Below are 25,556 nucleotides of genomic sequence, written 5' to 3'. Positions count from 1 at the left end.
TAGAATCGGAATACGCGGCTTTACATACGTCGCCAGTTTCATTGTGCTATCAGAATGCTCAAGGGATGTAATTATTGGAATGGACTTTTTGCAGGCGAACGGTGCAGTTATCAACTTGCAGGAATCCTGTGTGTCGTTCTCAACGAAGCACGCCATCGCGACGTTCGAGAGTGAAGAACGATTCGATGCGCTTCAGATTATAGACGACGACGTCACGATACCCCCAAGATCCAGCATAGCTGTCGCCGTAAGAAGCACCGTATTCAGCGACTATGAAGGAATAGCCGACAGTAACACTGGGCTCTTACTCGAAAAAGGGATCTGTATGGCAAGGGGCCTTGTTCGGCTGCGTGACGGGTGTTCAAATGTCTTCCTGACTAATTTTGGAAATGAAGTTCAGCATGTTGCGAAGGGAACCGTCATTGCCCGCCTTAACGATTATGAACAAATTACGGATTTGAGCTCTTCCGATGGTGCACTACTGGAGTCTGACAACGTAGACTCCATACTCGCATCCGTCCACATCGAAGAAGCACTATCACCGAGCCAGAAGCAGCAAATAGAGAACCTTGTACGAGAATTCGCCTCATGTTTCTCAACGACATCGAAAGTCCAGAGAACATCCATCGCCAGACACCGCATCATTGTCGACGAAGCTGTGAGGCCCATTTGCCAGCATCCCTACCGAGTGTCACCGAAGGAGAGAGAGGTCATCAGCAAACAAGTCGAAGAAATGCTTCGAGACGACGTAATTCAACCATCGACCAGCCCATGGGCTTCGCCTGTAGTGCTGGTAAAGAAAAAGGATCAGACCTTGCGCTTCTGCGTTGATTATCGGAAGCTAAACGTCGTCACAAAGCGGGATGTCTATCCACTTCCGAGGATCGATGACACCCTCGATAGACTACGGGATGCGAAATTCTTTTCCTCTCTCGACCTCAAAAGCGGATACTGGCAAATAGAAGTGGACGAACGGGATCGTGAGAAGACAGCATTCGTGACACCAGACGGACTATACGAATTCAAGGTACTTCCGTTCGGCCTCTGTTCCGCACCTGCCACCTTTCAGCGGATGATGGACACTGTGCTCTCCGGGTTAAAGTGGCAGTCCTGTCTGGTTTATCTCGACGATGTCGTGATTTTTTCTACCACCTTTGCTCAGCATGTGGAACGACTAAGGACTGTGCTCAAAGCTATTAGTTCAGCAGGGCTGACGATAAAGCCACAAAAATGTCACTTCGGCTTCCATGAGCTCCTTTTCCTCGGCCATGTGATTAGCTCCGAAGGCATCCGTCCTGACCCTGAGAAGACCGCAGCAGTAGAAAAGTTTCCTAGACCAACCAACAAAAAGGCCATTAGGCGATTCCTAGGACTTTGTGCCTATTACAGACGTTTCGTCAAAAACTTTTCGAAGATTGCCGAGCCGTTAACGCGATTAACGAAAGAAGATATGCCTTTCGTATGGCACAGTGAACAAGAAGATGCGTTCAATGAGCTGCGACGGCGACTTCAAAACCACCCGGTCCTTGCGCACTTTGATGAGGAAGCGGAAACAGACATCCACACAGACGCCAGCAATTTAGGACTTGGTGCCGTCCTCGTTCAATGGCAAAACGGAGAGGAAAGAGTGATTGCATACGCTAGCCGCACTCTTTCGAGGGCTGAAACCAACTATTCAGCCACCGAAAAAGAATGCCTCGCAGTAATATGGGCCATAGGAAAATCCCAACCATACTTATACGGTAGACCGTTCCGAGCAATCAGTGACCATCACTCATTGTGCTGGCTTGCAAACCTGAAAGATCCGTCTCGACGACTTGCTAGATGGAGTCTGAGGCTGCAGGAATACGACATAACGGTCGTGTACAAGTCAGGTCGCAAGCACAGTGACGCTGATTGTTTATCACGTGCTCCGGTCGAATCTGCTCCTGTGAAAGATGGAGACGAATTTTCGTTTCTTGGAGCCGTGACCACATCTGAGATGGCCAAACACCAGCAGTCTGACGCTGAGTTGCTTCTACTCATCAGGCACCTCGAGGGACACCACGTCCATGTTCCGCGAGTTTTCTGCCGGGGATTGTCATCGTATGTGATGAGAAATGGCGTCCTGTACAAAAGAAATTTTGAGCACAGCACAGAGAAATTTCTACTCGTTGTTCCTTCAGCTTTGCGATCGGAAATCTTAGAAGCCTGTCACGATGACCCATCAGCAGGACACCTCGGAGTGAGCAGAACCTTCGCCCGAATTCATGCTAAATACTACTGGCCAAAGCTATTGAATTCAGTGCAGCATTATGTACGAACATGTCGGGATTGCCAAAGACGCAAAACGCCTGCATTAAAACCCGCAGGCCTCCTTCAACCAATAGAACCCCCAGGAGCCCCGTTCGAACAAGTAGGAATGGACTTGCTTGGTCCTTTTCAGACATCGTCATCGGGGAAACGATGGATTGTAGTAGCGACTGATTACCTAACGCGATATGCCGAGACATCCTCTCTAATCAGTGCAACGGCCGTTGAAGTGGCTGAATTCTTTGTCACCAAGATAGTATTACGACACGGTGCCCCTGCAATTATTATCACGGACCGAGGAACTTCGTTCACAGCCGATTTGACGCAATCCATCATGAAATTGACTCATACCAGCCACAGGCAAACAACTGCCTATCATCCTCAAACAAATGGGTTAACCGAGCGATTGAACAGGACGCTGACCGATATGTTGTCAATTTACGTAGACTTAGAGCACCGTACATGGGACAAGATCCTACCCTATGCGACATTCGCCTACAATACCGCATTGCAAGAAACCACTCAAGTAACGCCATTCCAACTTGTTTTTGGTCGAACAGTTACCACACCCTTGGATGCAATGCTGCCTGTCAGCGACAGTACAGAACAGAACCCTGACATCAGTGACTTTACACAGAGGGCCGAAGAAGCACGTCAGCTGGCGCGACATCGCATTCAACAAAGGCAGCGCATCGACGCGGACCGTTACAACCTGCGACGAAGGGAAGTCGAGTATGCACCAGGTGACAGAGTATGGGTGTGGACCCCCGTGCGGACGCGCGGCCTGTCCGAAAAGCTTTTGCGCCGTTACTTCGGCCCTTACCGAGTACTTCGCCGCATCAGTCCCCTGAACTACGAAGTTATGCCAGAAGGACAAGTGAGCTCATCACGATGCCGGCGTCGCACAGAAACTGTACATGTGGTCAGACTGAAGCCATATTATGACAGGCAGTGATTATTCGACCAAACATCTTTTCTGTGCCATATACCACTTTAGTGTGGACAACTGCTTGTGAACAATTTCGTCGCTTTACGCATCGGGACGATGCGTTTTGGAGGGGGGATAATGATACAAGGCAGAAACATTTAAACAACGCGCGCAGGTTCGTGCGCCCCCTCAAGACGACAACGGAGTATTGAAGGAAAAGGACGAAGTAATGGCACGTGTTTTCGCCGCACGCACTCGCATCGCAGGTGGCCGTTGTCGGCGTCTACAAGAAGAAGACGAGGTGAAGCGACGCCCGAGAGAGAAGAAGAAGGCCTTCCTGATCTCCCGTTTAGAACGCGGCAGTGTTTTTTATTTACCCCAGGGCACAAGTTCGCCCACAATAAATAGTTGTATCTGGGTTTCCTTAACTGTCCGTTACAATATGAATAGTTGGTGTGTAATATTTATTCATATTCGAAAATCAACTATTCGGTATTTTCGGATATCAAAACTAATCAAATATATCGCAACAAACGACCGTACAAATCGGGGTACGGTAGTTTGTGAATGCGTCTGTGAAAGTTATCTTTGTTACCGACAGATCGTACATTATGAACCATAACAGTCTAGTGTTGCCAAGATTTTAGGAAGCGTGTCACTGAAGCAAGACAAAACAAGTCACTAAAATTCTCGCTATAACTCCACCTGCTGAACAAAGTGCTGCAAATTATAATTATCAGAAGTAAAACAGCAACAAAGTTTTCGAAGCAATGCAGAAACAAATCGGCAATGCAGGAACAAATCGGCAATGCAAGCTTTGTTTTTGGTTCTGCGGTGGAAGTGTGGTGCTGGTTAACGCTCCTTGGGTTACATATTGCACACATACATAAATACCCAAGAATGCATGGACATGGGAAGTGCCGTCGCCTTAGGACAATTTGTACACTCTAAGAAAAGTTTACAGCCTTCGGGGTGTATATTTGTCGCACAACAATAATCGTCATCTGTCTTGCCCGGATTTCTTTTCTTTAACGCTGCGAGCCCGGTACTTCCAAGTCACAAACGGCATGCGCATTATCAGCACGACAGAGCATTCTCGACAGGAAAGTAACGAGCGCAGCGTTTTCAAGAAAGGAAATGTGGGCAAGACATGACGATTATTGTTGTGTGGCAAATATACACACCAAAGGGTGTAAACTTTTCTTAGAGTGTACAAATTGTCCTAAGGCGACGGCACTTCCCATGTCCATGCATTCTTGGGTATTTATGTATGTGTGCAATATGTAACCCAAGGAGCGTTAACCAGCACCACACTTCCAACAAGTATGAAATCGATTTCATTTCTTGTTTCACCATTAGGGCTTTTCCAGGTCCACTCTCTGTTGCTACGCTTCCTGAAGAATTTGTTCATTATTCGAAGCTTATTCCTTTCCGTAAATTCTACCAGCATCTCTCCTCTAACATTTCTAGAATCAACGGTGTAGTTGCCAATTGCTTTCTCACCAGCCTGCCTTTTCCTCACTTTTGCAGTGAAGTCGCCCATTACTACAGTATACTGAGTTTGCACTTTTCTCATCACTAATTCAACATTTTCAAAAAACCGATCTACTTCATCATCATCATGATTGGATGTTGAGCGTAGGCTTGTACTACCTTTATGCTATACCTGTTAAGTTTAGTTATGACTACTGCTACCCTTTCATTAATGCTGTAGAATTCATCAACATTGCTCGCTATGTGCTTATAGATTTGGAATCCTACCCTGTATTGCTTTTTATCTGGAAGACCTCTATAGCAGAGGACATATGAATTGAATGAATAGAATTTATTGATAGGAAAGACAGAGAGGTAGACCTGAGCTAGTGCGCTCTAGTCTGCTACTCTGCACTGGGGAAGAGGGAAGGGGAGTGAAAGTATTGGGATGGATGATGATGATAAGAGAAGTGGTGAGTGCTTATATACACGAGACAGTTGCCTCGCTAGAGCCGCTCGTCGAGCTTGGTGCCCTGCAGGAACTTCAACAATACTTTTGTTGCACGCATTGAAATTGCAGTGTCAGGCCATGGGCCGAGGATAGCTTCCTCCGACAGTAGTTGTCTGCCAACGTTGGCTAGGAAACTGTCTAACGTCCTTCGCTCCAGCATATATGCTGGGCAGTCGCAAAGTATGTGTTGCAGTGTTTCGGGCATCTGGCAATGTACACAATTAGGGCTGTTCGATTGGCCGATGAGGTGTGCGTAGCGACGGGTGAAAGCAACGCCGAGCCGAATCCTGTGTAGCAATGATGTTTCGCTCCGTGTAAGCTTCGGGGGCAAACAGAATTTACTGTCTGGGTCAATCGTATGTAGACGTCTGTGAATGTTATCAGAGTGGGGTCTGTAAGCCTTTGTAAGGTCCTGCATGAGTGCCTTGAGCAGAGGACATGGCCGTTAGCACTGTATAAGCCTCACGAGTTCACGAGGCCAACGATATCCCAAACAATGCCTGATAGTTCCTCAAAGAGTCCTGCTAAGCTAGCCTCACATGAAAGAGTTCGGCTGTTAAAGGTTGTCGGGGTCAGTTTCCATTGGCGCCTATGCTTCAACATATGGAATGACGCCATCTACCTTGAAGTTTCTATTGGGCCATCCATCGCGCCAATACTGATGAATTGTTGGCAAAGCTAGACAGAACATTAACTGTATGAGCAGTTGACCAGCACAGCTGCAGTAACAATTTCGTTACTACTGCACAGCTGCAGTAACAAAGCCTAAAGGCTTCTGCAAGGTCAGACAAAAGGAGCGAGTACGTTCACTGTACACAGAAAAAAGCACACGTAATTCCGCTGTCGCTTGTTACGTACTTGGGGCAAACCGGCAGACGCCTTAATGAGCATTTTTGTGAACACACATGCAATGTGTGCAACGGCAAATAAGGTTTTTGCCACAGCGTATACTAGCACATATGGCACTATACTGCTCGTTTTGAAAGCACCTCTGTTATATTCACAAGCACCAAAATGAACGTACCCACATCATAAGTGCAGCGGCACGAATGCCGCGAGAACAAAGCCGATGCATCAGCAAGCCATCCATTGTTCATAGAGCTCGAGCTTTTGGGAAGTTGCACGTATGGCCGGCGGTTGTGATGCAAGTTACATTGCTTTGTGTATCTTGTTTTTCCTACTCTTATTTTTCTACTCGTATGTCTTTAATCTTCCTTCAGTCTTCAGTAGTTAATGTCTTGCAGTAAGCTCTTTCACTCCCTCACATAAATTCGGCGCATTGATAATGAAACTTCACTTGGTATTTGGCACTTGTCCTTGTCAGTTGTCGCGTCCACGCTTAATCTTTGTGTAAACTCACGGCATGGCCATACCGCCATACGTGAATGTTAGCTTCGAGTGCGGGTTCTTTTGTGTGTATCAGTCTCGATTGGCACAATCATGCTCATGCACTTTGCTCGTCTGTGTTTACATGTTAAACATGTTTTTTTATGGCTTAATGATATGAGAGTCACAGCCACCAAATGGCCAAGAATTTACAGTGAGGTTTCTGATAGCGTGCTTCATGTGCTTTAATGCAGTTGTGAACTTGCGGTAACTCGCGAATTGCAGTGCAGCTTTACATCGAAGGGATTGCCGCTAGCTAAAGCTATAGGCCTCATTTCAGCCACTGTATGGCGTTTTTGGTGGTAGTACCCAATAGGCGAGAAACAATTAGTATTTTACGAAAGTGGTAACATTTCGATATAGGCTCTTCATACGACTTCGAAACGAAGGTAATTAGACTAAAATATATACAACTTGAGCGCAGCTTGAAGCTTTTGCATTTACATTTCACAATGCGTACTCACGCTGCAAGCGAAATGATAGCAGATATAAAAAAAAACAAATTGAGTCATTTAAGTTATTGTTAACAGCTCTCACGCGAAACATTATCTAAATTAACTAATTATAATGTGTCTCCTGACGCTGGGTGACCACGAACAAGGAGAAATGATCATGCAGTGATACAGACTGCAGTTCAAGTGCTAGCACACTGCACTACGCAGTTACTGCAGTCAGCAGCAATTTCTTCCCTTCTTTTTAGTTTATTTATCGAGTTCCTCAAAATAAACCACCAGTTACTACTACATTACCACTACTGTTACACCGTTGGCATTTCATGGGATAATGATGGATAACTGTGACGATAAGCAATTTATAGGTCCTCAACACAACACAAATATGGTTTCACGTGGGTTATTGCAACTGTGTACATGCAGACCCATTAGCTTTCCGAGCTCTTATGTATATATCCTTCAATAACAGTTGCATTTGAAGAAACCGTGCGACTTCGAATAATTGTTTTGCACTTCGACACACGCACGCACGCCCAGTATTGGAGTTCCTGTTATCAAGTGCGAAGATCATATAGCGGAGGGCAGGTGATTGTGTGTCTTCTCTAGGCGGGCCGTAGCTGCGCATGGCTGTCCGCAGTGAGGCGAGAGGCAGCACAAAGCATTCGCTCCCCGCTGCTGACACTCAATACGTCAGCACTGCGACAGCAAGTGCTCGTGAGTAAATCTGTTCATTTTTGCCTATGCATACAAAATGCCTAATTTAATTAGTAATCAAATGTTTACTGTAATTTACATGGCCGGCAAAACTACGAACCATACTTTGTGTAGTTGGATAATTTGCTATCGCTATCAAAGCCTCGCCTTTCGGGTGAAACTGAATTTATCATTCCGTGCACTTCTCGCATGCAAATTTAGCAGGCTAATACAAAGGTAACTACGTAAGAGTATTCGATATGAGCAATGACACTGGTCACCTACAGCACTAAATTAAACAGTTCGAAGTTTCAGAATAAAAATTTATGACCAGCTACGTGGTTATTCACAACTTCAGAACGCTTCCTGAATTATATTTTTTAGTATTTTTAGGTTCACCTTGGTGATATCGATTTTTATATTCTGCTAATTCTGTTGAATCACTGTTTGTTTTAGCTTGTTCAAAGAAGAACAAGGAGCTTCACTTTGGTGTTTGGATCATCTCTACATTGCATATATAGAACACAAGAAGTCGTCAAGTGAGGCTCAATACCTTCCAGCGCATGCCTGCCCAAGCTTCGCTTGGAAGGCCTTCTGAGGAGGATGGGACATGTGAGTGGGCATTAGCCAGTTGAAATACAGTACAGCATACGGGCACATTGAAGTATCTCTCTCTCGACCAGAAACGGCCAAGAGAAGCACACAAATACAGGGTATCCTAGCTATCATGGATCCAATTAAAACCATCATTGTTCATGTGGTCGTGGTGGCGTGTTTGAGCACATTTGCAGAAAAAAATGTCCAGATAAATGCCTAAGCGTGTAGAAATGCTCGGTCATGTTCGCCACTAGAAACACTGTGCTTCTGACATTTGAAGCGTCCGAAATGCCTTCACCCGACACGAATGTCCACTCCAGAGGCAAGTAGTAGCAGCGGATGAAACCAATTATTTATTAGCAGCCACATGAATATGCCTTCAGTATTATTCTACTTAATGAACTAGCCTGAAATTAATTAGCCAGCTTTTAATATTTTGTACATTTCTAGCTAATACAGTCGAACCTTGGAAACATGGACATAAAAAATGAATATAACAGGGTAAATCAAGTATTTCTCATCTACAGCATGCAACAAATATATGCTTATGACAAAAATCGAATATGACGAAGGTAATTTGGTGTCAGATGCGACTCCAACAAGCCTGGTTCAGGCTCTTAAGCCTGAACTAGGGCTTAAGCAGACTTGTGCATATTACAGTAAACAAGTAACCAATTACAATTACTTCAACCAAATATTTAATTGATCACAGTTATAATTGCTGCCCTATTTAAGTAACTAGGCATTACTAAAAATTACTAGGCTATTTTAATGTTACTTTCCTGACAAGTTTTATTAATATTGCGTACAGTAAACATACAAAACGAGCTGGCTTGGATCTTTCAGTGGATCGTTGCAGCCATTTACACACTCTTTAACTTCACTAACAATTTTTACAAGATTTTCATCGCTCATCTCTCTCCTAAAGTCATCAGCAATGACACTGAAAGCTCGCTCTATGTATGCGCTGGAAGGAATGGCTGCATGTAGCGTATGAACATTTTACACATGAGATTGTGGTAGCACAGTGCTGCAATGCTCGTATCTGGATACTCAATGAATCATAGAGGTTCATTGTTGTTGGAGCTCGGAAAAGACACTCCTGGTAGGAAAAAGCTAAAAAAAATCATATGCACGTGATTTCCTGGCAACAACTTCCCAAGTGGCCATCTGCATGGAGTCGCAGAAATGCCAGTTCAATTCGTTGGCAAACTTGTGGTGGAGCTCTTGCCAAGCCCCCTTCACTTGTTAGCAGGAGACGGCAGCAGAAGTTTATGTTCCTCAAGAAGGTGGCTAAATCTTCATTGTAATTAAAAATTTAACTACTTATCTTTCAACCTCAAAATACTGTTTCTATTATATTTGCAAAATAAGTACATGCAAGTCGCATATTATTCAGACAGAAACATGCATGCTTAAAAGCCTAATACTTATCTATATGAGATAAATCAGAGACTGCAATTCGTGAAAAATTGAGTAGCAACTCTTAGTGCCTATGGATGTCACTTAAATGTGTCCAAAAGAGGTGTACCAAACACCGGTTTGTGTATCGAAACAAGTGCATCCACGAGGCTGCCGCACTGGACGACCACAAGGGTCCTACTGTAGTTCCTGCTAAATTAAAGTATTAAAACCTGTGCCTCCAGTTAGCTTGTCCCACCAATAAAGTAACTGGTTAGATATAATTGGTTTCTGAGGAGGAGGAGGAAAAACTTTATTTGCTCTAATTGGTTAGAAATTTGCGGAGGCAGATGCGGTCGGCCGTCTTCACGGTCTAATAAATTACAATGACCGCTTTGGAGTAAAGAGAAGCAATTGTTAAATTACAAAATCACAAAGAAAAGTAACTGATTAGAAGTCATTAATTACATGTAATTTGCTATGTAGAAGTCTGGTATTAAAGTACATTAGAAAAGATCAGTTTCAATCGTGCCACCTTCCAAGTGAATTTTCCCTTCACGTTCAAATGCCCACAAAACCGAAGAAAAGCCGTTGCTGCCTCCACTTTGCATGCCACAGCAGTGAAAACGAAGTAAATGTGCTCTATGCCCAATCCGCCGATTGAATCTATTTAACTGCGGCCAATTATCTTGGCGTGGTTGCAAAATTTTTGTGAGCATTTAGCCTGAATGCATGACAGTTTGTCAAAGCAATAAGTAGCCTGTGAAAGCCGGGTTATGCATTAAAGACCACAGCGCTACCTTGAAGTCATATGTTGGTGCCCCTCTTAGATCACATTTGCTATAGCGATATTCATTAGAATATCAAACAAAAACAGTTAAATCCTGGGGCTTAACGTGCCAAAACCACGATCGGATTATGAGGCACGCTGTAGTGGGAGATTCCAGATGAACTTTGGCCACCTCAATTGAATTTCACCTCCATTGAGATGCGGTGGCTGCCACCAGCGTCAACCGCATCACCTCAAGCTTAGCAATGCAACGCCACAGCCACTGGGCTTGCTATGGTGGATAATACATATAGCATCAAATATGGAAGCCAGCTATGTGGTAATGGCGATACCAGGTTAAGATATGCTTGTGCTAGAATTTTTTATTACTACTGCTAGTGATTATCTATTTTTTGACCGTGAGTTTTAGAGACAATAAACAAGCATCTACACAGATACCCAAGGACCCTACAGAGGCTGTGTAGACATTCATTTTGCTTGTAGCGCAAAATGAACACAAGTTTTGTAAATAAATGAAAAAGAAGTACACAGGCAGAGTCGTTTGTTTTATGGTACAGCTATGGATGAATATGCATTTCTAAAGAAAGTAAATGACCTAATTTATTGTGTTATGTATTGCATTATTGCTTGGTTGAATTCAAGGAAGGCAAAAGGCAGAGTGCTTCTAAAGCAAATCTAAAGGACTTGCAGTTATTTCCTTCCTCTTGTCCATGAAGCTTCCTGCCATATGGCTCCTGAGATGTTGATGCCAGTGGTTAAAGAGATATAAGGGAACTGGGGCAGCTCACTGTAATGTTGCCTTAGTTAAAGCTGTGTATGCACACCGAATTAGTAATTAAAATGAGACAATTGTTCATCACACCACCACAATATGAGACTAGCCAAGATGCAAACACAGCTTAATTCGTCTTCTCAGCTGTCATCTATTGTCTACACAACAATGAGGCCTCTATTTTGTTGAGAAGAGTACATATAGTACACATGCAGCAACATTCAGAGCAATTTAATAACCAGTACGTATGACAGTCACAAAATGATAAAAAAAAAATGAAACAATGACAGTTGTTTCACAACTCCTGAGGCAACAAACAAATGGACCTTGCATCGATTAAGTCCAGACCATGCAGTATCAACAAGCTTTTTCGACAGTCTACCTTTGGGTCCCACTGTTTTGTCATTTACCACAAGGTACCTCCTACGCGTGCAAAAAATTTATGTATATACATTACATCACTATTTACAACCAGACAGCGCACACAGAGGAGAAACAGCATGAGCTACAACTACCACATCAATGAAAAGGCATGATGGGTTGCTGCAAAAGACAGCACTGCCTATGACACCATCAAAACCATTTACGCACAACACACAGTGTCGAGTGTGGCACAATTCAGGGTTCTGTCCAAGACAGACAATCATCTTCGCCATTTCATTATACCCTACTAACATGTGTATGGCAGCTGCTAAGACACAAAATGAGAAGCGAAAGACCGTGAAAGGCAATGGAGATACGATAGTGCTACACAGTGAGGTGCTCCAACAGGTACCGATCAACTGTACCGATCAAGTGATGAACACACAGGCATGTCCTCAAGCATGAAAAGTTTCTGGAGGAAGTTATCGGCGTTGACACTGGTCTTTTTCTAAGCAGTCTATGTGATGAAGGTGGCAGGCAAGAATGGAAGAGCAGCACTGAAACCGAGTGTGTCAGTAGTTGACACTTAATTCACCTTCGCCCTTGGTTGGGAAAACAGGCCCACAACCCTTTGTACATGGTGGAAGTTCTGCGGGACAAACAAAACGAAAAGCAAGTATTAGTATGTCAAATATGGCAGTTATATATCTAACTTTATTATAAGGCTGAAACAATAATTCTAATGCCACATATCACAACCAATATTAGGTTACTGTAAATAAAGCCCTAATTTCTTTTTATGGAGATCAACAAGATCCACCTCCCTGTAACTGTTCCAGATGATGGCATTACTATGACTACCACAAAATGTATTAATGTCAAAAGACATGCAACAGGCAGCCTTCAGAATCTCACTGCAAAAAATGAAACATTTCAGCAGCCTAACAACTAAGAAATCTGAAATATACACTTCATAAATGAGAAAATCGCAGATCATGTTCAACTCTATCTGAATATGTGCATGCAATCTTCTGTCTCTTTCAAATTATCCTCACTGAGTGATGCACCAGTGCAGTTTCCCCGACTGATTATGTGGACATGCTCGATTATTTGGACAGTTTTGTGGCACTGCTACTCGCCCACAGGTGTACTGTAAGAGGACAACCGAAATTTTTGGCCACATTAGAGTATGCCATATGATTATTTAGAATGACTCTGCATGACTGCATGCTAATTTCGCCACCGAGTCAAGCAGAAAGACCGATATCCTTGTTTTGATATGGGGCCGGCAGTGCTTTAGAACCAAAAGGAGTGAAGCCTAGTCGATTCAGTGCTAGCCGAGTGCACAGCACGAGCCAAACTACGAAGTTGCAAAGGCCAGTAAATGCTACATATGTGGTATGTCATGTGGGTTTTGTGCATTTACAATTTGTTCATTTACATGCGATAGCACAACTTTTATGGCAATTTAGAATTTTTTCCACCCAGGAACATAAAGCAGCTACGAAGGCTGTCATCTACACCTGCAATGTGTACGCCAACGAGGGTGGTGATTAGGTAATAATGACTGTTCTTTTTTGGCCACTTAGGAATAAAGCCATTTTTGGCGAATCTAATATTTCGACTTTCACATTCGGCAACTAACGGGTTGCTTGTTGCTGAATGTATGTAGGAAATGACATAAACCGTGTTGAACCGTTTACGTATCCACATTCGGCAACTAGTAACTGGTTGCTTGTTGCTGAATGCATGTAGGAAATGACATGAACCGTGTTGAACCGTTTACGTATCCATACACAATCCAAGGGTCAAAATAGAATGCATTCTACAGGCTGCTGCCATTGGCTCTGCGGAGAGACACCAAACCTCTTTTTTCCTAGCAACATTGCCTTATTAATATTTTTTTTTCTTTTCTATGTGAGGTAAGAAAACTTTCAGCCCCAATTAGCAAATCAGAAGGTGCCAGTCATCTGAACCACAACAGGTCATGGCTGCCTATATGGCAGCAGACTTCAAAATGGTCCTTAGGAAACATAGCATGACCATTAACTTTCACTTTTCATTTAGTTTCATTTTTCAGGCAATGTAGATTTAGCAAAAAATTGTTGACTGATATGGCCACAATTAGTACGTGACCGGGGTAGTTGGATAAGTATGGGAGAGGCCTTTGCCCTGCAGTGGGCATAACCAGGCTGATGATGATGATGAATAGTTCGAGAATTCACAGGAAAAAAACAAAAAACAAGCGGCATGTCTCTTTGCTGAAATGCTCAGTCACCAACTACAAACAATAACACTGTAACAACAAAGTAGTATAAACACCAACCAGCATTTATCAGCTACATTTACACAAGAACTCATTGTAAACATAGACATACGGTCGATTTTTGGTTTTTATGGTTTTATAAATGCAGGGAGCAAAAATCCGATTTTATTTTTAAAGGAAAACCAGGAAGAAATTGTCGCACTTTTTTTCCCTGGAAGCCCCAACAAACTTCAGGATTTCTGCAGCAACTTTCACAAAGAATAACACGGGCGATGGTATTCTTTTGGGCACAAACTTTCTATGTAAAGGGGCCCTAAACCACCCCTCGGGCTTGGTGAAAAAACATAGTCGGCAGATAGCATACGCTGCTGTGAACATCTCAGCCAAGCTATGTTGTCGTGCGCGGCGCGTGGAGTTCGCAAGTGGAGCACGATGTCACCTTTGTCTCAAATGCTTTAAAATAAGCCCACTTGTCATTCTTTTCTGGATGCCTTATTTCATAATAAAGCAGATTCCCATACGCGGCTGCTATTGACAAATAGCTAACATTAATCAAAAAGGGTGTTTGGATCAGTTAGCTTCTTCCTGTTGTTACTGTGTATATTTATTAATGAAGTTCAATAAACAGGATGAATTAAGGAAAAATGTGCTTCCAAATTTCTATAATAATTACGTACCTCCGAAAGAAGCCAACTATCGTCTGCTCACGCATACTCGGCTGCGGTCTCCCGCGTAGGAATTAAACTTGGGCTACCTTATTTATCAGTGTCGTGGCCGGTAGGTCTCGCTGATTTCGACTATTTTTGAATGCTCAGCTAGCCTCGAAGCACACGAAACTTAAGGTTAGACCACACGCATGCTTTCCACCGCGTGCTAACTTCTGGTTAGACGCCTTGGCAGACTAAGTGATAGCACTTCAAAGATGCGCAAGTTGGATTTGGCTACTATCCGTCAGTCAAGCTTGTGAAGGACAAAGCCAGTCCGCATCACACAGCACAGCCGGACTTTACCATATACGCATGAGCACGCACTCAAGCTCTGTCGTGCACAAAGCAAACGCTGCACATATGCACTACAGTTGCATGTAGCTGAGGTCTTCTACATAGCGTGGATACTGTGACATGCCACAGCTGCCATGAGTTCACTGGCTAAGCCCACTGCGGCTCGCTGATCCGTGTTTAGCTTAAATTTGGCGCATCGTAGGCACCAAAATTGGAAGTAGTGGTGTCTACGTTAACATCCAAAACCTTATTTGAACTGCGCGCCACAGTGACGTTTAGAAGACAGAGTGCCATCTGCACGCCCCGCTCCATCGTAGCCTTTGTAGGGCAAGGCGCTGAAGATGGAATGGGAGCACAGCGAAGAGGGTGCTTAATTGCCAATAATTCTGCTTCTGCTGAACTCATTGAAGTACTTCTTGCTGCAAAGTATTTCTGAAATAGCCTATTTTAACTTCAAATTCATTTCTCCTCTTCAATAAAAAGTGGTTCAGGGCTCCTTTAAACATGCAAAATCACTCAGAGGTACATGTAACGAAAAAGAATGCTGCTTGCAAATTATTTGACAAACTTATCTATATAAATCATTGTTGGGAGGCATTATTAATAATTTTAAAAGAATCCACATGGATAAAAACAACGAATAGACACGTTTGGTGATCCCTTCTATACTTTGTTGTCTGTACTTTAAACAATGGAGAAATGCACGAATAGTAGAGCACACGAGCATGCTTCGCAAGAGGTGCGATGCTTTCATCTTGCAAGCACTTGTTGCTGCATATAATCTTATGCCTTGTGAGCATTTCTTTGCCCATCCTAGACCTGTGAAGCCTGTTGTTCTTCTCTGCTGTCCTGTGTTACTGGTTTCGGCCATAAGTTCTTGCAACAAAATTAATGAAATAACAACTAGCCAAACCAGCCATCCTTCTTTTGAACGTAACATAGTTGGGTAAACATCCTCTCAATGTTGCAACTAACGTTCGCAGTGCAGAGCAAGATCAGCATTGTTTCGCTTCCTAGCGCATTATCACCGTCTACATGTATGCCACATGTTGGAAATTCAATGCAATGCACCACTGCTGCATTCATGTAAACATGGCTACTAAAAAAGCAACAAGCTTTCACTAACTCAAAGCCAGCAGGAGCTGAATATATTAGTATATATACTGGCTGTTGCTTGATTGTTAAGCAAAACGGAGGCGTATACCACGTTCATATACCTGTGCATAATATTATTCATATGATATATCTTGACCATTTGGGCACACAAGGTGGGCAGCAGTCCTTGATTTGGTAATACCTGCACCTATTATCCTTTAGGAAAGGGCATACTTCAGGGAGGAATTGGATGGAACCCAATTAAAACAAAATGATTCAGGGTGTAAAAAGCTGGAATTATTGGGTTTTACCCAAAAACAAAGGACCCTACATATACTCGATCCAGTATGTGCTAGGAAGAGCCAGCACCTTTCTTTCATAATTTGCTTTAAAATATGCATATCATAATATCATACACAGAAAATTATTCTGAAGCTTTAAGCTAGCAGAACTTACCACAATGACAAGGTACACAGTTCCCAGGTAGGCACCAATAAGTGCTGCCAGGAACAAGTCAAACACAGCAGGCTTGACACTGCAAGTTGGTAGAGAAGAGGAGAGGGTTTCTTTCATGTGGGCTGGATGCTAACAAAAATGTTAACAAACATGCAGACCACCAACAGACAAGAATGTGCACTAACCTGTATGCATTCATGACAGCCAGTGGAGTGTCATAAAAGACAACTTCAGGATCCCTGAAACCAGACATGACAATAAATTTGCTTTCAATGTGATCTAGACTCTATAATGCTACAGGGAAGAAGTAAGCATGTAGAAAGGTGTCTTACATCGTCGACTTCCATTAATTCAACCTTCACGAAACCAATGGAATTGTCTAAATACTGTATCTGGCAGATCGAAATAGAAGCAGGGAAAATGTCCAAACGTACCGCTGCTTTTTTGTTGGCAGTACAGTGGACTTCTGTTAATTTGGCTCCGGTTAACTAAATTTTTCGTTGAATTCGATCTCGATTGAAGGCCCCGGCTGGCACCCATACATTTCTATGGGCCCCAACGTTAATTTCTACCCTGAAATTGACCTTCACCATATGAACCAAATTTGACTGGTCGGCACGCATGCAGCTGACCCCAATGATGACCCAATTGGCAGCAGTTTCTGTCTTGGTGGGGTTTAGGCGAGAGTGAATATGTTGAACACACGTCATTTCCTGCCAAAAACAGCCATCTTCAGAATACCCTAGGAAGATATTCAAGAGGAAACAATAGCCCACAGTGAATTTACTCTAGAATTTACATAGAATTTACAGCATTTACTCGATTCTAATATGCACCTTTTATCCAACATATTTGGTATGAAACTTACTTGTGTGGTGAAATCGGCTGCAAAACCAAAGTATGACACATTTGTGGTGTTTGCAAGACAGCCAACTGTGTCAGAGCCAGTCTGCCCAGCGTCGTCTTCGTTGCCATCACAAGATGGCGAGAGAACAATTTCTTATGTAGTATGACAACGACGATGTGTGGCTTTCAGTGTTTAAAAAGCTCATAGATAACTTGCTTTACAGGTTATGCTAGTGGCAACAAGTTGCATCATGTGTGTTTCGAATTCGGGAGAAGTGAATGGGTGGCAAGATGAACTTGAGAACTGGTTCATCTAAACATGAGCCACTATCCCATTGGCTATTGTTCTGGAATTGTTTAACAAAGTGCTGTCCGAGAGTAATGACGAACATTAAGCGTAAGTAAATTTCTATTCTGTAAAGGCGAAATTTACTGGTTTCATCTTTTTGTTAGTACCAAAATTAGAGGTACACCATATGCCGAAACACACCACCAATTCATTTGGTGGTATATGCCTAATTCTAACAGACTCCTGAATCAAACGCACACCTACATTTTATAGGTTCAAAGTAGAAAACTAACATAGAAATCTTTTAGCAAGAACAACGCAGCATGCTTCCAATTCTGATTATAAAGAAAAGATGAAACCAGGAAACTTTACGCTCACAGATGAAATCTGTGCAAATAAATGTTCATTCGGTGAAGGTAAGCTTCGTTGCTTTAATATTTTTCAGATTGCTAGAATTGGAGGCATGCTCTATTTTTCTTGTTAACAAATCAGGTATGCCTTAAATTTCTGCTTTGTTAGGAGCTCCAATGTGATTCATACACTAGTTTTTCTACTTTGAACCCACAATAAGTTGGTGCGCGTTCAATTCAGGGGCGTGTTAGAGTCAGGCAAACATACTGCCAAACAAATCAGCAAAGTGTTTCAGCATTATTTCCGCTTGTTAATTTGACCCACCTGATAGTTCTATCAATTTCACTGGTCCAATTAAGGTCGAATTAACGGAAATAGACTATATTTGCTTTATTCTTATGAACCTTAATTCTTATGCACCCCCCCAATCTAACGCAGGCTGTTTTTATGGGTTCAAAGTAGAAATCAACATGAAGCCTGTAGGGTTTGCTATTACAGAATGAAAATTCATTCCCACTTAATGTACACTGTTGCCGTTCTTAGCTCTTTATCACTATAGGCCACACCACGACGTTCCCCATTCAGTCCCCTGCATTAAACATTCAGCATGCCTCGAATGTTCCTGCAACTATTGTGAATAGCGTAAGCACTTTCGCAGTTCATCACGCGATGCATGACGGACAAGCTAAACAATAACGAAACAAGAAAACGTGGGACGGGATCCATTGCCGCTAGCTTAGCATGCAAAATAAGTTGTCTTTCAAACAAGATTTCATAATAAAAGCAGCGTATCATCATCATCATCATCAAGCTACCTATGTGAAAACTTGTTCCATCACCTTGTGATTACAATGGCAATGACGCTGGCTGTGACAGTAGGCTACTGCAAACAATGTGAAGTGGTTGTGGTTTCGTATCCAATTGTAACGTGCAGGCAATTTAATGACCAATTTTCATGGTTAAAAAAAGGGGGGGGGGGGAAGGGGCATTACTATTAACCAGGAAAGTACGTAGTCATTCATTGTGAGCTGGCATTTTTACTTCCCTGGCCTGGCATTTTCAGGACTAAAATCTGCATTCGTTCGCATCTTAGACGCATTTTCGCTCAGTGCCACCAAGACTGATCGCACTGGGATCATTATTGTGATCAAGTGCATGCGTGCTGACCAGTCATGTTAAAATGCGCTGGTGAGGGCCAATTTCATCAACGGAACAAAGGCTAGGCCCATAAAAATGTATGGGCTAAATTTCTGTAAGTCTACAAAAAAGACTTGGGGTTTGCGACTTGAAATTGCACAATAGGTTATGAGAAAAGCCGTAGTGGAGGTTTCAGGATTATTTCGGTCACCTGGGGTTCCTTGGAGTGCATTTCAATAAAAGTACACAAGCGTTTCTGCATTTTGCCATCATAGAAATGTGGCCACTGCAGCCAGGAATGGAACCCCCGACCTCGTGCTCAGCTGAGCACCACGGTTCTGTTCGGTAAACACCATGGCCGGTAAACAGAATCCTGCTGTACTTAGTTTGTTTCTTTTTCCTGTTATCACGCTAATACTTACACAGAGAATATATGCCCTCACAGCAGAGACTCTCACAGCAGAGACTCCCCCATCCTTTCGAACAACAATGCATCGAAAAATTGCAAGAGTAAGAGAATGACATGACAACCACTTTCCAAGTTCCATATAAGCGCTGTTATACAAGCAAACAACAGCACTTAAGTTTATACCAGTCTTGCTGCATACATCTACATAGCCCTAAATGCAGGATATCATGTTGCATGTTCCAGCCCTGGATTGAAGCATGCAGTCAAAATTTGCCTATGTGCTGCAGTTATGTCCCCACAAAGGTCCTTGCATCTGTGTTTGATCAGTCGGAAGAGTACTCCTAGTTGCGTGACCACAGAGAGGGCTCGTACTTTCTTCGATTAATCTTTCAAGACTATTTTCACTTCTTAGTTTTTACTTGACCTAACGTTCAGTGTAACATGCTGAGCAACAAGTATCCTCTTAATGCAGTTGAATTATGCAGCTAAAAAGTACTGCACATAGAAGGTGTGCCATTGCATTTGTCAAACCCATCCTTTACCAATCAGCAAACAATGAAGGCAATATCCCCGAATGCAATAGGTTGAGATAAAATGGAGAAAGAGCAGGAGTATCACCTCTTGTCCGGCCGGAAGGCCGACAGACGCACTTCCTTGAGGTGCCGTGAGAGTCCTTGCTCTAGCATGGAGACCAAAGGTGCTTTGCCCTTTGCCATCAGCTGGGCACCTCGTGGTTCACTCGACAGTGTGTCAACCCAGGCACTGAGGTAGTCCTCCTGTAGCCCCTGTTCATTGTCACAAAAGGACAAGGAAGGAAGCCAAGAGTATTTGAACATACTCATAGCAGGGCATGCTTAGTGCAATTATATTTTAACACCATGAAAATGTAACAGTGTTTCCATTTAATATTAAAGATTTAACCTTTCTGTTATCATTAGACAAGGCACTAAATGAACAAGACATAGCAGTGAGAAGACACACATTCTAAAAATTAGCTGTTTTTTTCAGGGTGTCTACCAAGTTGACATTTCCAAATTCCTCGAGTTTTCCAGGTTCTCCCTGAGTGCCTTTGCAAAATTCCCTGAGTGACCCAGAAATTTGCTTTATGTAAAGATGGGCTGACACCATGTCACCCAATGCTGTCACTCTCTAGCAAGCATGTTAAAAAAAAGGTGACTTAATCCAGTTTGCATAGTAAAAAGCAGTGTTTATTTTGCTCTGAAAGAAAACAGAAGGCAGGTGTTAGTAAAATGCACAGTGAAAAAAATATCTTCGATAAAAATGGTAAAACCCATTGTAACTTGAGTCGAGCATTCTCAAATACGAATAAAAAGGAGATGCATACAGAAGCAAATATTTTCAAACATGAGCTATTTCTGTCAACTTGTTCATTGGCAATGGCAAGCTCATTGGTATGAGGCCCGAATTTTGTAACAAGTGAGATTCTCTCTAAGCAGCTGGAAAGTCAACCTCAACTGTCCTGACATACTCTCAGCCCGTGCCTCAGTGTTGCGTTTCACTGCTTTTAAGTGTTTATTTAGTTTGGATGATGGTCACCTGCATCTCAGCGTCAGCCACCACTGTTTTTTGAGCTCAAGCTCCTTGAAAAAAGCGATGGCACGCTTCCTTTCCCGTTCATTCCTCAATGCATAGGTCCTTTGTGTTCTCGTCCTCCTTCCACTGTGTGTTCGCCCCACAGACCACTTGAAGCATCCTCTTGGTCAGTTGTAAAGTCAACATACAATTTTTAGAACTCCCTAAGGGCTGCGAAAACGTCCGAAAAAAAGAATGCTGCATGTCTTTTATTGCCCTTATGGGTTTAAATCACCACAGGGACATCCAAAAAAGCTCTGAAGGCCTGCCAGTACACTTATTAGGCATATCGGTGCTCCTACTGTGACAGGAGATGACGGGTGCATGCGTATATAATTAAGGAATACATAATGTGTTCAAGGGAACAGACTGGTGGGCTAGTTGGTACTACATAACTAGCACTGCGTCTTCGTTTCCTTCTCTTGTCCTCATGTTTTTTTTTTTTTTGCGCTTTGTCTCAACATGTGTCCCATAAGAATTGCCCTTTCCCACACTTGTAATGCTTCACCGCAATACATTTGCGTATGCTTTACCGCATGGCACAATTGTACAGAGGCAAAACTAACTTTCGGAAACTGACTTTATGGAACGCATTGTGCTTTCTGAGTGTCGAAGCCATGGAACCGCGATGACCACAAGGGCAAAGTCGGTGCCATTGCTGACAGTGGCAATTCTTTCAATGAAAAACACGGCACCGAACGGCAAGAAGCTTAACAGCGAACGTCGAAGCAGCTAGGCCTAGCGTTGCGGCGGTGGTGGCTACAGCTGTCATCAGATCTGCGCGCAAGAGCAGCGGTTCGAGGCGGCGAGGCAATCAAAACGGCAGTGGTGGTGGCGTTGATTAATGCCGTTTCGGACCTTCCGTCATGGCAAAAGGCCAGGAAAATCGGATGGCGAAGGTTTCTTGCGTCCAAAATTTCAGATATGTTTTCAGAGACGTCCTGTGGGGTAAGTGGTGGTGCCGTGAAGCCGTCCAATTTACCGGGCATCCGGAAAGTAAGCCGTTGACTGTACACTGGCAACTCCACCAGCCGATGACACCGTGTCAAAGGCAATTCGTTGCGAGTCCTCTCTCTTACTCGAGCCAGCATTACAGCGACTTTCATTCCCTTTCAATAAAATTACAGCTAATTCTCCCTGATAGAAGCACAAATTCCCTGAGTTTTCCCTGAGTATTTCCAGACTACTCAAAATCCCTGAATTCCCGGTTTTCCCGGTTGGTAGACACCGTTTTTTTTTTATTCTATTCATTTCTTGTGATCCGTCATACTAATTGGTCAATCTAGACAATAATGACAACATGGCATTGTGCGAGTCGGTGATGAAGTGCTATGCCAGCAATAAAAACAACATTGCACTGCCTGCATGAATATGCTAGTGGATAGCTCATAAGAGCAGGATATTGCTCTTACGAGCCGTATTGCTGCTTTTGTTGCTCAGCCAACCCTAATTTCACCATCATCTGAATGTGAGAGAAGCGAAGTGGCATTTCTTTTTTCCCAATAGCAACAGATTCACATGTGCAAGATTTAACTGCAACACACTGCTGAAGATTACACAGCACCAAAGTTTGCATAAAAATTATAAAATGGGGCAAATTTTCAGGTTTCTGTGAATAACAAATGCAACGTGTAAACACACCAGGCTATCACGGAAGACTTCCAGACTTGATTCGTTGTCCGTCACATTGTAGAGGATGCGAGCCAAGGCTTCAGCGATCACCTTCACATTCCGAGCCAACTTGGTTTTTTCAACCTTGTCACTGGAGGAAATGCCAGATTAGCTACATCAGAGGTGCACCGGAAAGTGTGTGAAGCCAGCAAAACCAAAAATCACTCGAATGCAAGGTTTTTGTCACTGCACTAGCATAGAAAAAGTGGTAAAACTTCATGTATGGGTACAAGAACTGCAGTTTCTGAAGCTGAAATGGACATGAGTTTTCTAGTGTTGGAAAGAAATTAGACATTTTTAGAGATGGTACTGACAGGCATGAAGCTTGTTCGCAATATAGACAAATTTCATCACAATCAGAGAAAACATGCGGAAGCCCTGTCAACACAATGATGATGATGGTAGTTCTTGCTCTCCTCCTCGCGGTGCATGGGGGTTCAAGGCACCATTGAAGGGAATACCAAGGACAATGCCTTGTGGATTCTTGCAGTGAACTTAAGCGGAAAGTTGGGGATGCGTCCGCACACTACTATTGCAGAATCTTTATTCTCACTTCGCAACCTTGATTTTTCATATTGAGAGGTAAGAAGGTTTATCAAAGCACAAGCAGAGTGTGTTTCTCATCAAAGTTGCTCTTCAGCCTAAAATGGTGTACTACTACTGGCATGTTTTGCAGTAGTGGTGGGATAGTGAAACTTATCATGAAATTGGTTTATTAAGAGCACATTAAATTTTAACACAACAATAATGGAATCAAGGCTGATAGACAAATATAGAAAGCCCAGCGAGCCTCAGACAAGGAATTAAGACGCAAGTGACAAGATGGGCCAGAACCAAGATATTTTACAGAAGTATGAGACATAAAATTTATTGTAACAGGCACAATACAACAAAACACAGTCAGGTTGGTATAATGCAAGAAAACTCAACTACATCTACTGTAATTAAATGCTGAGAAAGCAGCAATAAGCAATTTTCACTAAATATTAGAGATATACAATGTACAATATGCTGAACACCAACAATGCCATATGTAGGTGCAGAACACTCCTTTAAAGGGACACTAAAGGCAAATATTAAGTCGAGCTAAAGAGATAGATTACTGCTCGAGAATCTCAAAGGCGTAACTATTATCGCAAACAGAGCCTTAATAATGGAGAAATTTAGGTAAATGCAGGTCATGACTGGAGATTCCCCCGAGACATTCAAGTACTTGCCCGATGACAAAAGCACTCCTCAGTTAAATTCTGTCACTAGTACTCAACCACTCATTGCAAAAAGCATCCTTGTATTGTGTTATAAGACAAAATAAAATATTACTTGTCCAGTTCTATTTCTCATTACAAAAAAAATTCACAGAAATTACCCTTGACAACGTGGGCGGTAGAAAGGCTTCGTTTTCACTCGACTCTGTGCCGCCCACGCTTTCGCATTTTAGTAATTTCATTATCGCATAGTGCTGCGCTAGTTTTGCTGGCTCGCGAAACTTGCACAAACTACAAGTAGCTGATAATTCAACTTCCATGTGATGTCTGGGGATGCCCAAACGGTCTACACCTACTGACCAACAAACAGCTGCAGCGGCGAATCCACCACTCTCAGTACTGCAGTCTGTCGCATGCCGTTTTACTCACTGACAACAGCAAAGGGTGGTGATGGTGTATTCAACATCACCACTCTCCCGGCTGGGTGATGGGAAATCTGAATTTCGAAAAAGGTATTCAGACTCTTCAGGTGCAATTTTTTCGTAAACTAAGTCTTCTCTTGGCATGAAACAAGCATTGTGACATTTCTGGAATGATATTTAAACAGTTCATGTCAACTTAGTATTTGCCTTTAGTGTTCCTGCAACAACATTGAGAGAAAACAAGCAGCCCTAAAATATCACAGAAAAAAATGTCGACTGATGAGGTGCAACGTTGATGTAAGAAGGCTTCAGCTTCCCATGATTACTACTTTCAGACGAATGTGATGGTAGGTACACTTGTGCTTTAGCCATAGTCTGCCACTATCAACACTACCACTATCACTACCACTATCAACAAGTTTCTCTGGACTATGTATACGTAAAAGCAGCACCTGTCTGGCTTGGCCAATGCACGTTTCCAGAAAACAAAATGTGTGCAAGAGACAGGGCAATACAACTTCACAAAATGTTTTCTTTTGCTCCTTTTTTTCTCATAGTCTGTCATTACCCAGAGCTTTCAATGAGCATTGTATTTTCTTAAAGGGGCCGTGAAACACTTTTCGAACGCAGTAAGAAAATGTTGCCAATCTTTAGAAGAGGCTCCTGTCGACATTTGAGCCAAATATTATTGCACTGCATGCAGCAGCATATTTATGATATTGTGTGAAAAGCAGTGAAAAATTGCTTGTTCTTGCCTTCGCAATGTCATCGCAAGCAGCAAAGACTACCAAGAGCTACTGGCCGATTTCGTGATCGTCGGAACATTCTGATACTATTATTGCTAATTTTATATATGTCTGTGATATCAAAAAGACTGAAAACGCATTTCATCTTTGTACTGCCGGTCTAGACACAGCAGCTTCGTGTAGCTGTGCGGCCTCCGAGATAGTAGTGGCTTGCTGTACAGAGTAGATGCCGCGGCCACCACAGGGGTGCTGCGATGAGCCTTCTCGCCAGTTAGACATTAAACTTTTCAGTAGAGCCTTACGACCGTGCCACCTCCCTTGCATATCTTCCAGCGCACTAGTGGAGACAAAAGTAGATAGAAAGCCACACACTGGTGCGATAACTACGTCTAACTCGGTTTATACTGGAAG

General features: G+C 42.9%; 1 protein-coding gene across 1 annotated transcript in view; it reads right to left on the bottom strand.

The window, feature by feature from the left end:
* Positions 1-8,662: 8,662 nt before the first annotated feature.
* The window catches only part of LOC126542520 (BOS complex subunit ncln), a 33,939-nt gene continuing 17,045 nt past the window's right edge, over positions 8,663-25,556 (bottom strand). Inside the window, exons 10-14 of the mRNA XM_050189632.3 lie at positions 22,743-22,863; positions 20,127-20,293; positions 16,662-16,715; positions 16,477-16,555; positions 8,663-12,307 (exon numbers count right to left, since the gene is read on the bottom strand). Of these exons, the coding sequence (XP_050045589.1) occupies positions 12,245-12,307; positions 16,477-16,555; positions 16,662-16,715; positions 20,127-20,293; positions 22,743-22,863 (484 nt within the window). The 3' untranslated portion in view covers positions 8,663-12,244. The remainder of the gene's footprint in view (positions 12,308-16,476; positions 16,556-16,661; positions 16,716-20,126; positions 20,294-22,742; positions 22,864-25,556) is intronic.

The sequence above is a fragment of the Dermacentor andersoni genome, chromosome 2 (genome assembly GCF_023375885.2).
Source record: "Dermacentor andersoni chromosome 2, qqDerAnde1_hic_scaffold, whole genome shotgun sequence".
Lineage (NCBI taxonomy): Eukaryota > Metazoa > Arthropoda > Arachnida > Ixodida > Ixodidae > Dermacentor > Dermacentor andersoni.
This window is presented reverse-complemented; position numbering and strand designations above follow the sequence as displayed.